The sequence below is a fragment of the Myxocyprinus asiaticus genome, chromosome 22 (genome assembly GCF_019703515.2).
Source record: "Myxocyprinus asiaticus isolate MX2 ecotype Aquarium Trade chromosome 22, UBuf_Myxa_2, whole genome shotgun sequence".
In the NCBI taxonomy this organism is placed as follows: domain Eukaryota; kingdom Metazoa; phylum Chordata; class Actinopteri; order Cypriniformes; family Catostomidae; genus Myxocyprinus; species Myxocyprinus asiaticus.
The window spans coordinates 18082040-18094402 of NC_059365.1; the positions used below are offsets into that span (position 1 = coordinate 18082040).

General features: G+C 38.4%; 1 protein-coding gene across 12 annotated transcripts in view; it reads right to left on the reverse strand.

Moving 5' to 3' along the window:
* Nucleotides 1-12363, reverse strand: part of mbnl3 (muscleblind-like splicing regulator 3) — a 68145-nt gene that overhangs the window by 39771 nt on the left and 16011 nt on the right. For 11 of the 12 annotated variants that reach the window (XR_007892541.1, XR_007892542.1, XR_007892540.1 and 8 more), the window contains exon 2: nucleotides 4434-5511. Coding sequence is in view for 9 of the 12 variants with exons in the window: in XM_051649952.1 (XP_051505912.1) it covers nucleotides 4434-4607 (174 nt within the window). In the remaining 3 variants the exon portion in view is untranslated. The remainder of the gene's footprint in view (nucleotides 1-4433; nucleotides 5512-12363) is intronic. The other variant, XM_051649945.1, reaches the window with a different exon arrangement.

Sequence of the window (12363 nt, forward strand, 5' to 3'; positions counted from 1 at the left end):
TAAATCCCTAACCCTAAATATGAGCAATAGTTATAGAAATGCTTGCCTTAGCAAACATCACTAAAAACATCAAGAAGGACTAAACTCTTAAAAGGAAATACCTTCATCTCTCTCCCTCATTTATTTTATCAAGTTCTTCTCTCCCTCTTTCAGTCATAACAGCAATCTGACCCTGAGATTTTAGATAGTAATGGCTGGCTGCTTTTCTGTGCTGATAAAAACAATCAAACAATTTGACGAGTGACTGATCTACACAGACCATTGCTTACAACTGTACCACTGTTCAGAGGGATTACTGCATCCAGTCGACTGGTTGCCGGTGCTATTGATAGGGCTCATGTAAGCTTTCTCTCTCCTCCTCCTGAGCTCCATGCTGCACAGAGCCAAAAAAAAAAAAATGGCTAAATAATATATTCTAGCTCAATAAAAGAGGAGACAGCTGCTGCACTCAGACAGAGATGGCCTTTTTTGTGTCTTTCGCTGCACATAAACACATACAAAGACGCATACAAACATGTCTGTTGTGCTCATGGCACAATTCTCAGTGCCTAATGTATTACTGAACAACAGGTTTAGATCAGCAGTTTCCTGAAATAAAGATTGAAAAAGTAAAATAAAATAAAAAGGTATAACACAACATTTGAGCATCTAATCTATAAATACTGAAAAAAGAATGCTGTGCCTCTATTATACACTGATCACACTTACAAATAAAAGCATTATAGACCCACTATTAAAGTACCAAAATGTACTATAGTATTACTTTTTGAACATGATATGACAATATAAGCTAATTTTTAACATAACCTTTATAATACCATGGTATGAATATGGTAAACACTGAGAATCAGAACAGGCCAGGGTTAGATTGTTCTTTGACTTACCAGTTGCTGACATTGGACAGACTTTAAATAAAGAATAAGAAATACAATATACCATGGTATGGGGTGGGGGGAAAATATTGATATTTCAAAGTATTGCAATATTTTACCTCACGATACTGTATCGATATATTCATGGCAGGAATCAATATTTTAGCTAAATTTTTCACATTCATATTTATGGAAAAAGATAATCTCACAGAAACTCAGAGCAAATGTGTGAAAAGGCTATATGTACTGAGGCATTTGGCCAAAACACACACTTGATTATTTCTATTTGACCCATATCCAAACAAGCTAAGAATATAATTGTGTAAAACAAAAGCAAAAGATGTGTGCAAAAGATTGCAAAATATCACAATGTTTAATTACAATACACTAAACGCAAATAATCACAATATTATATCATGACCTACTGTATATACACTTAATAAGCACATTATTAGGAACACCTGTACACCTACTTATTCATGTGATTATCTAATCAGTCAATCGTGTGGCAGCAGTGAAATGCATAAAATCATACAGATACAGTTCAGGAGCTTTAGTTAATTTCCAGACTGGTTCGAGCTGACTAAAAGGCTACGGTAACTCAGATACTGTACATTTGTAGTGAGCAGAATAGCATCTCAGAATGCACAACACGTCGAACCTTGAGGTGAATGGGCTACAACAGCAGAAGACCACATCAGGCACTTTATTAGGACCATAGTGTTCCTAATAAAGTGCTAAGTGAGTGTATATTGATATATTAAAAGGGCTGTGAATCGATAATAAAAAATAAATAAAAAAACCTAGTTAAATCGCACCGTTTTCTGTGATTAATTGCGATTAATCATGGTTCGTTAAAAGAAAACAATCTAATATAATCAAAATTATATTTACTTTAAACTTTGTCTCAAAGAACTTGCAAAAAAGTAGTTATTCATCATTTAAATACAGTGCATTCATAAAGTACTCAGACCCCTTCATTTTTTTCATGTTTTATGTTGCAGCCTTATGCTAAAATGCTTATATATATATATATATTATTATTTTATTTATTTTTTTCAATCTACACTCCATACCCCATAATGATAAACCAAAAACCAGACTTTTGATAACTTTGCAAATGTATTAAAAAGAAAAAACAGAAATATCACATTGACGTAAGTGTTCAGACCTTTTGCTATGACACTTGAAATGTAGCTCAGGTACATTCCATTTCTCTGGATCATCTTTGAGATGTTTCTACACTTTGATTGGAGTCCACCTGTGGCAAATTCAATTGATTGGACATGATTTGGAAAGGGACACACCTGTCTATATAAAGTATCACAGCTGAAATGCATATCAGAGCAAAAACAAGCCATGAGGTCAAAGGAACTGCCTGCAGAGCTCAAAGACCGGATTGTGTCGAGGCACAGATATGGGGAAGGCTAAAAAATAAATTAAAAAAAAAAAACATTCGGCTGCACTGAAGGTTCCCAAGAGCACAGTGAGAAACAAGACTCAGACTGTGAGAAACAAGATTCTCTGGTCTGATGAAATGAAGATTGAACTGTTTGGCCTCAATTTCAAGCATCATGTCAGGAGGAAATCAGGCACCACTCATCACCTGTGCTATAACATCCCAACGGAGAAGCATGGTGGTGGTAGTATCGTGCTGTGGGGTGTTTTTCAGTGGCAGGGACTGGGGGACTGGTCAGGGTTGCAGGAAAGCTGAACACAGCAAAATACAGAGATATCCTTAATGAAAACCTGGTCCAGAGCACTCAGGACCTCAGACTGGGCCGAAGGTTCACATTCCAACAGGACAATGATCCTAAGCACATAGCCAAGACAAAGCAAGAGTGGCTTAGGCACAACTCTGTGTGAATGTCCTTGATTGGCCCAGCCAGACTTCAACCCAATCAAACATCTCTGGAGAGACCCGAAAATGGCTGTCCACCGATGGTCCCCACCCATCCTGACAGAGCTTGAGAGGATCTGCAGAGAAGAATGGCAGAAAATCCCCAAATCCAGGTGTGCAAAGCTTGTCGCATCATAACCAGAAAGACTTGAGGCTGTAATCGCTGCCAAAGGTGTTTTAACTAAGTACTGAGTTAAGGGTCTGAATACTTATGTCAATGCGATATTTCAGTTTTTTCTTTTTAATAAAGTTGCGAAGTTATCAAAAACTGTTTTTTGCTTTGTCATTATTGGGTATGGAATGTAGATTGATGTGAAAAATAAAATATTTAAAGCATTTTAACATATGGCTGCAACATAACAAAATGTGAAAAAAATGGGGGGCTGAATACTTTCTGAATGCACTGTATGTACATGTTTAAATGTTCTTTTTTGAGAATAGAGTTAATTAGACATATTTTTACATGTTTAAATCCTTGTTAAATGTTTGTTTACATGCCATAAAATCAATGGACAAGCTGTAATTAAGTAAGGCAAATCTTCTGCCGTTTTCCAGTAGACTTTTTTAATAATGGGATCAAATGGGCAGATTAAATTTATATCAAGCTTTATTGGCAAGATAAACATAAGTGCACATTGTCAATGCATTATTAGACACTATACATACAGATACAAAACAAATAAAATGGGAGTTTAATTTGCTGAAGTTTAAAATATCTAAAGTCTCTATCGTGCACACACTGGATCTCTCTCCCGCAGTTTCATTTTTTAAACTGGTTTAGATGACAGTTTTTGCGAGATGCGAAGAGAAAGAGCAGCTTGCCCATATCTTTCCCACACATGGCTCACCACTTGCTTGAGAAGTCTCCATTCTCCATAGAGTAAATCCGTTCTTTTGTTTATTATGCCTAGAATATGCGTCGGGCATAATAAATAAGCATGCACTGCTCCACACAATCAGTTTCTGTGCTGGGATGTGCAGTCGAGTCGAGCATGTACCTCCTGGAAATTAATAAATGCCAATTTTAGCCACAAAAAGTGGGGAAGGGGGGGAAATGGATACTGAATTAATTGCACTCATAAAAAAAAAAAAATAAAAAAAAATTACCGCAACTATACAATCAACTATTCATCTGAGAAATCAAGCACTACATTTCCCAACCCTAGTATATCATAATACAGCCATGTTCATGCTGATTCCCACACCTAGTAGCATTGTTATACCATGGTATTCTTTAAATATCTAAAAGTACCATGTAAATACTTGAGTATATGAACATAGTGATGATCATACATTGCCATGGAAAAGTATCATGATATTACATCTAATACCATCCCTATACTATGGTACCTCCAGAGTGCTTTTTTGTAATCGACAAAGCTATGATGAGAGGCTGCAGTGTTTTAGGCTGACACAAACACACACTCAAAAGCTGATTTCAGGATGTCAGCAGGAGAGAGATCCCTACACAGCAAAATAGCCTGGAGGTGTTAGCCATGAGGAAAAGACCCAAGAGTATGTGTGTATTTATCAGATTCTGTACTTAAACATCACATAAACCACTAATGGATAATTTACCACACTTAGTGCAATATTAACAAATAATTGTTTTACTGGTGTAGTGTCTGTGTGCACATGTGCTTGCAAAGCATCTGGGTTACCTTAAGTGAGTCGAAACAGGCGATGACGCGGCCGTTCTCCACGTGGCAGGTGCGAGAGGGGTGAGCAAACTTGCACTCTGTGTCCGAACGAGAGCAGGTTCCTCGCTGGAACTCTCTGCACACCTCCAGCGTCAGCCACTTGGTGTCGCGGCCCATGGTCACATTGACGGCCATGGTGGTCCCTCGGTGAGCGGAGGGCTGGGGTGGGGCAGCCAGGCGTGAGAAAGCACAAAAGCTGCAAAAAATGAGCACAGCAGCCAGGAGGGGGGGATCCTAAGATTAACTGTCCAGAAATAAGCTAGCTCTCTTACGGACAGGAAGGGGACATAGTCTGCTGATCAGCCAATGGGCTCAGAGGAGCTGCATACAATCACAAAATTATGATGAAGTCAGATAAAAGTCAGTTATACGTGCTAAGAATCAGAGTTTCGAAGTGGGGTAGGTCACTGTGACATGCTGCGGTGCATCTTCGGGCTGCTGTCCAGGAAAGCAAGGCATTAAAACTGGAGCAGAGCGGCACTTTTTATTTGTCTGCAGTGGTCGTCCCACTGTCTAGACTCACCCACCTGAGCTCTAGGTTTAAAATAACCCTCTTGCATTGATATAAAACAGACTTTCTCTAATTTTAGGCTTCCCAAACCCCCTGCCCTGTTGCCATAGCCACAGCAGTCTCTAAAGATACTCGCATGTCTGGGCCGTAAAGGATGGAGAGAATGCAGACAATTAGAGAGGTGAATACAAAGAGGAAACTAATGGACTGGTGTCCTTGTATTAAAAGGTGAAATGGCAAGCAGGCGAGACTGGAATCGAGGAACAGGTAAATGGGCTGATTGACTGTCAGGGTGAAATATAGCCCGAGCCAAGGCCAAGCACATACACGCTCTTATGTCAGCGGAGAAGAGAGCGATCCAAAACGGAGACCAGCGGACACAGAGATGGGCTGCTGCAGCATCCAGACGAGGCACTTTGTGGTGATGCAAATCTTCTTTTACTTGAATCGTTTTCTCATCCCTCCTTTCCCGGCGTCCTTCCTTTCATTGCACTGCTCTGAGAGGCCGTTCACAGCAGGTAAACCTGTCTTTACAAAAAGACACAAAGGCGACAAACTCAGTTAAGACAGCTCGTCCTGTTTAGAAGTCTGGGAGAATTCCCAAAAATATTAGGTATTGCAATATTTCATAAAATATAAGGGATGAAATGAAACTACTGGTAAAACTGTGCAAAATAACAAAGAAAATGCCTCAGCTGTTTATGTTGCAAACCTGTAACTGGGGAATACAGAGGTGAGAGACAAACAGAGTTAGGCTGAGAGTGCATGGCAGAAAGCGCAAGTGAGAGAGAGAGTCAAAGAGAGGTAGAGGAGGAGTGCAGATGGGAGGCTGGAAGCAATGCAAAGGAAAAAGGCAGGCTGTGTCTTGATTAAGAGATAGAGGGAGGGGAGGAGACAGGAAGAGGGAGAGAGAAAAAGAGCACATGGTTGAGAGCAACCTCACTTTACGACTGATGCAACAAAAGTTCGCGTTAAACAATACAGTGTTTGTTGCAGAGGCAGTAAACTATGCAGCGATCAACACTGTCAGTGATAAGAATCTGAATACGCTTTTGTGAGAGAAAAGAGGAAGTAGGTAGAGCAGAGGAGACCAGAGGAAGGGCAAATCCCCATAGCTGCAGCTGCTGAGCACGGAACACTGCAACAGCCAATCAGAAACTGCGTTGCAGGGTGGATCGGCCAATAAGGAGAAGCCTAATATATTTGTCATTGCATTGCTCCTTGGCTGAATTCTAAGGAGAGTGAAGCATGCCTGTGTCTCTTTCCTGGAGTGTTACTGGGAGAGATTTCTGTGCACTGGCCAAACATAAACAATCGCTGTGATCTGAGTCACACGAGCATAGACACACAGGTGGGAGGATGAAGGGATTGTGGGGAAGGAATGCAGAAGTGAATGGATTTTTATCCGATTCATTCCACAGACATGACAATGGCAGCTGTGGCGATATGGGAAGGTGATGTCTAGTTTGTGTGGGAAGGAGAAGATAAGGGGCAGATCAACAGGGAGATGGGAGCGTGTTTCTTGGTTGGGTCTGACAGCTGATACGCAGTCCCCTGAGAGAGAGGCGGTACAGTGAGGCATAATCAATGGCGTGATGACCAAGCATACTTTAAGTGATGTGGGATGGAGAAAGGGTTAGGAACTGAGAATCTGTAGACTTTCAGTTCTTGAATGAGCACTTTATTCATGCTAGGAAAAAAATGTTTTCCTATTACAATGTGTAGTTTAAGGGATAATTCACCCAAAAATGAAATTTCTGTTAGCATTTACTCACACTCATGTTGTTCCAAACCTGTATGACTTTCCAGGGTTTTTCCTGCATTGAAAATTGTAGAAATTTCGGGCCGCCATATCAAATGTAATCAGATTAATCTGGCATTTAGTGCTTTTTAGCTACGTGTAGGGCCCTATGATTTCCGCGGATGCGGAAAACTCGGACGGAATCACGGAATACAGTCATAAAAACAAAATTTACTATAAAATTGCATTGTCAAGGAATTTGACATTTTTGGGATTAAATGTTGTTCATGACGATTATTAAATTAACAATTAATCAAATTAAAATCGTGATAAATCCTTGTGTGATAAACCACGGAAGGCTGAGATTTGATTAAACAAATAAACATTTTGCAAGAGCTGCGTGCTTCAACAGTAAGTGAATGTGAGAAGCCGCTGCTTATACACAAACCGCATCATTAACATCATGTGTGCTCCATGTATTAATGATGTAGCACATGCAGGCTATATATATACTATATTTGTATAGTCTGTTTTTCCACCAAAATAAAAGCTTCATTTAACTAGATGCATGACATTTTAAAAATGTGACAGAAATATTTTACTTCTGTATAGTAAAATGTGGTATTTAAAAGTATTATTAATAATAACTATAATAATATCAATAATAATTACATTATAAGCAAGAGTTTTATTACTGCTTTTATTAATACTGTGATGCTCCACTTTGTAGCACTGTATTAGACCAAAAAAATTAATAAAATTAAATAAAAAATTAAAAAATGTTGGGATCAGTACAGAAGCACTTCATTCGATAAAAATAATGTAATATGTTGAAAAGTAACTGTTCTATTTTCATTTCATTATATGTATCCAATGTAAACATGAAATGTAATTATGTTACACTGTATTAATTCATTGCTTTTTGTAATAAACCAGCTTCAATCACCACCGAAGTCAACTTTTTACCCAAGAAATCTCTGCTTTCTTCTGTGGAACACTAGGAGAAATTGAGAAATGCTGACGGTGTTCTTTTTGCCAAAAAAATGAATGGTGACTACCTTTAAAGATACACCTAATGAGATTGATTGTAATACAAGCCGAATTTTATAAACATTAAAGTCAGAATAAAATGCTACCATTTTATTTTTTGTTTAGTATTTTTTATTTAGTATACAGTTAGACCAATTATGAGACAGCATTAAAAAGTCTATGTAAACACACCTTTTGCAGGAACTGTATTAAATTGATTCCTTATTTGTTAAATCTGAAATCTCATCTCTTCCTTTGGCAAAAGACTGGCAGTGAATGCAATAAGAACTGTATTTCTTATTTCCAAATAATATTTCTTCCACAAAAGTACTTAAGAATCGATAAGGAATCAGAATTTAAACTAGAATCAGAACCAGAATCATTAAATTCCTTACGATTCCCATCGCTAGATGGACAGGTGTATGAGTAAACAAATGAATGAATGAATGACAGAAAAATGAAGAGAGATTAAGCAGAGGTGAGTGAGCAGACACAGAGGATTAGAGGAGAGGTTAAAGCAGATATTATCTGTGCCTGTGTCTCACAGCGACAGACACAGACGGAGGAGGCGGAGGGGGCCAGCGTGCAGGCAGACAGTCCAGAAAGAGAATACTGTGGCGAGGGATGAGAGAGGGACAGCGAGAGAGAGAGAGAGAGAGCAAGAGAGGATGGAAATTGAATTAATAACACCCACCTCCAGATACAAGAACAAAGGCACAAATTGCAATGCAATGTAATACAACGTAAAAGGAGAAAGTAGGTTTTATAGGCTTAGGTACGCACCCTCCCCCAATATCTGCCCTACAGTAAGATCGATGAAGACTTCCCCTTGGGATACTCGGACCTGCATTGAGCAGTTGGTCAGCACCAAAGTTAGCACATCTCTGTCTCAGAGCAGCATGCTACCTAAAACCACACCTGCACACCCTCTCCACCTTCTCCAAAAGGCCAATTATCTCAATTATATGTAAGCAGGTGAACGGAGAGGTGATGCGTGAAGAGAACAAGCGGGCATGACGTAAGCCACTGTGTTTAATTCCCTCCACAGACCCTGCTTTTACCCTAATATGTAGTACAAGCATGGCCCTCCCAACAATCACTAATCCCCCTCACAATGACAATCAGAGTTATTTCCCAAATCGGGTGATTTTATCTTCACAGCTTGTAGAGCTAACAATCACAGACACCCCTGAGACAATGGGACCAGTTTTAAATAGATGTCTCGACTGATTTCACAACATGATTAAGTAAATTATTAATTTGAAGTAGACTGACACAATTCAATCTGACTTTCTGTGTAGGCCAGGCCTAGTTATTACAAGCTGTCTTTAGAGTACAGTCAAAAAACAAAACAGAACTAGCTGACTGCTAACTGAATGAAAAGTTAAAAAAAGGAAAGCCAAACAAAACATGCTTAAAGCTGAGTGTATAATTTTTTCGATATTAAAATGATTTCTTCTATCCCAGCTTACTATGCAGAGCCAACCTTAAGTCAATTGAAGGCTGATTTCTCCAACTCCATGTGTAAACAAATGGCGCTATCAAAACATTGCTCAGTTTGTTTGAGCATTCCATCCAGCTCAACACAGCAACACTGGCACAACCAATGGCGTGAGTTGGGGGCAGGACTATTTTTTAGACCAGTGGCAGACAGGGGCAGTGTTGAAAACAACTATTATGCTAGCAGGCTGTATGCTTACTTTTTAGGTGTTAGCGCATGGTTCTAGTGAACTAAAAAATTAATTAGCACAAATGAGTGCGGCCATAATTCTTTTATTGTTAAACTATAAAATATTTTTTATTTATTCCTTTTTTGTTATTACTACAATTTTACTTCAACTATCTCAACTGTTTTGATACATTATACTATTTTTAATTATATGATACGGAATATGTATTTCCTTATTTCCTGCTATGTAATTCAAAACAATACTACTTTGATTTTTTTTATCATTTTATTAACATTAATTTTAATAGTTTAAGAACAGACCACTGAAAGAAAAGAAAAAAACATATCCACCCACCACTAATCTGAATAGCTATTAGATAAACGCTTTGCACTATGGTGTTTCTCTGAATCTCAGAAACATGCTGAATCCAGTGTTTCTGAGGACCAACAGTAATAAACAGAGGGCCAATAAAAAAATATACAGTACTGTGCAAATGTTTTAGGCACTTGTGCAAAATGTTGCATAGTGAGAATGTCTTCAAAAATAATGACATCGTTTTCATTTATCAATTAACATCATACAAAGTCCAGTAAACATAAAAAAGCTAAATCAATATTTGGTGTGGCCACCTTTGCCTTTAAAACAGCACCAATTCTCCTAGGTACACCTGGACACAGTTTTTCTTTGTTGTTGGCAGATAGGATGTTCCAAGATTCTTGGAGAATTCACCACAGTTCTTCTATCTATTTAGGCTGTCTCCATTTCTTCCATCTCATGTAATCCCAGACTAACTCGATGTTCAGTGCGGGGCTCTGTTGGGGTCATGCCATCTGTTGCAGGGTTCCCTGTTCTTCTTTTCTGTTCTATTATATTTGCAAAAGGAATGTTTGGGAGTCTAAAATGTATTTTTCCTATTGACACACTAAAGCTGAAGATATAAAAAACCATCTTAAGACAAATGTTTTTGTGAAACATCTTAAGTGCCTAAAACTTTTGCACAGTACTGTGTATATAGTTTTTATTGATTAAATCAGTTTCTGCCGATCTCTTTTTATGTCCAGATTAAAAGGAACATTACAGCATCCCGCTAAAGTTTGAGCACACAGGATTTGGTAATAGCAATGCAGACTTTAGACTCATTGTACATGTTCTTTGTCACAGCGCTTATCGTAAGCAGATATGTCACTTATTAGTCGCACAGTTGAATATGTGTTGCATATCAAAACTTTTAATTGCAAATGAGAGTAATACTATACAGCCCTGTGCTAGAGGCATTCTCTTTCTAGAAAGCATTTTATTGGATGACAAAGACTGCAAGATTTGTAATCAATATTTTTGGTCCACTTTCCTGGAAGACTGTACATTTTAAATGTGTATATCTATGATAATTTTGTCAACTTTAAGGAGTACACTAGCATGTTGATGACCTCAATGCTAACAGACATGGATAAAGGACACAAAACAAAATTTTGATTTTATAAGTTCTTTAAAAAATAGTGGTAGAGAAAGTCTGAAAACAAAACCTCATGCACTTCAGGCTGTATACAAATATCTTTATTGCACAGCAAGAAGACAAAAGAACCTTGTGTTCAATACTAATTACATCAGCAATATGTTATACAATTGTTACACAGGCTAGTAAAAGTGGTGGCTATGTGCAGTCGGTTTACTTTGATGTTCTACGGCAGAAATGTGGCAGGGCAGAAGATATAAAGCACAGCATACTGTATGTGTGTATGTTGCTGATGGAGTTCTACAAAGGAAGCTGTACATATCAGAAGTGTGTAGGTGGCGAGTACACATTGTCTCTACAAGGTCACAAAGCTGTACACACACACACACACACACACACTGTACTTGAAGCAGTGTCCTTCAGCTATTCACTGCATGTGTGTGCATAAGAATCAGGGAGAATGACTAGTGTGTATAGCAGTTTCTTCTTCTGAGAAGTATAACACTTAATCGTCTGTTCTTGTGATACAGACAGCGCGATACTCCTGCTAAATACAATGCTGTGTGTAATTCTCCATAAATTGTACATCACGTGTATTAAAGCAGAAAAGTGTGAGTCAATCTATTTGAGACAAACCTGCTGAAGGTGCTAATCTTAGATCTCTGAATTATTGATTATATAAATCAATATAACAACAGCTGCTATTGATGTAATACAGTGATCATTACAGTAAACACTGTTTAGTTTTCTTTTCTCTCTTTTTTTAAATAAGCATCTCACTTATGTAATGAATCTACAGAATAATCAAAAATTAGAATGTAATAGAAGCAATACTACTCAAATTTAGGTAAATTGACTACAATTTAAGAAAACCTACTCACTAAAATACAATATTTTAATGGCCAACAAAAACACTGATTAAGCAACATTCTGCAGAAGTGCTTTCTTTCAAGTCCCACTGGAGTGCAACATTTTGCTTATGTAAATAAACCAAAGGCCACGGGGCCTTTCTTACGTTTTATTTCCATGGAAATTCACCATTTTTAGGACATGACTCGTGAGTGAACAAGAGAAACAGAACAATACAGCACTTCCATGGTCAGAATCATAACAAAAGCTGACCTTGAAACGCTGGAGACGCGACAACAGGCAAACACGGTGCAGTACCCCACAGTTGCACCGTTCAAATCGATTGCACAGAGTTGTCACAGAGTTAAAGAGTTTGCCACTCAGACAGTATGTGGCACTGTCCAATAAAGAGTCCTCAAATAATCCTAAAAAGCAAGTGAAGTAACTTCATCGGAATGATACGCGGAACCAACTCATGATTGAATTTGTTTGCCCGCCTCTGCCGCGCTCATCCGCAGAGAGACAGGAGTGGGAGTATGAGGGTCAGTTGGCAGAGGTCAGGGCAGGAAAGAGAGGAGCATGCTGTTCTCTCCAACGCACTGCAGTGCTCAGAAGCACTGGAGCACCACAACATAACC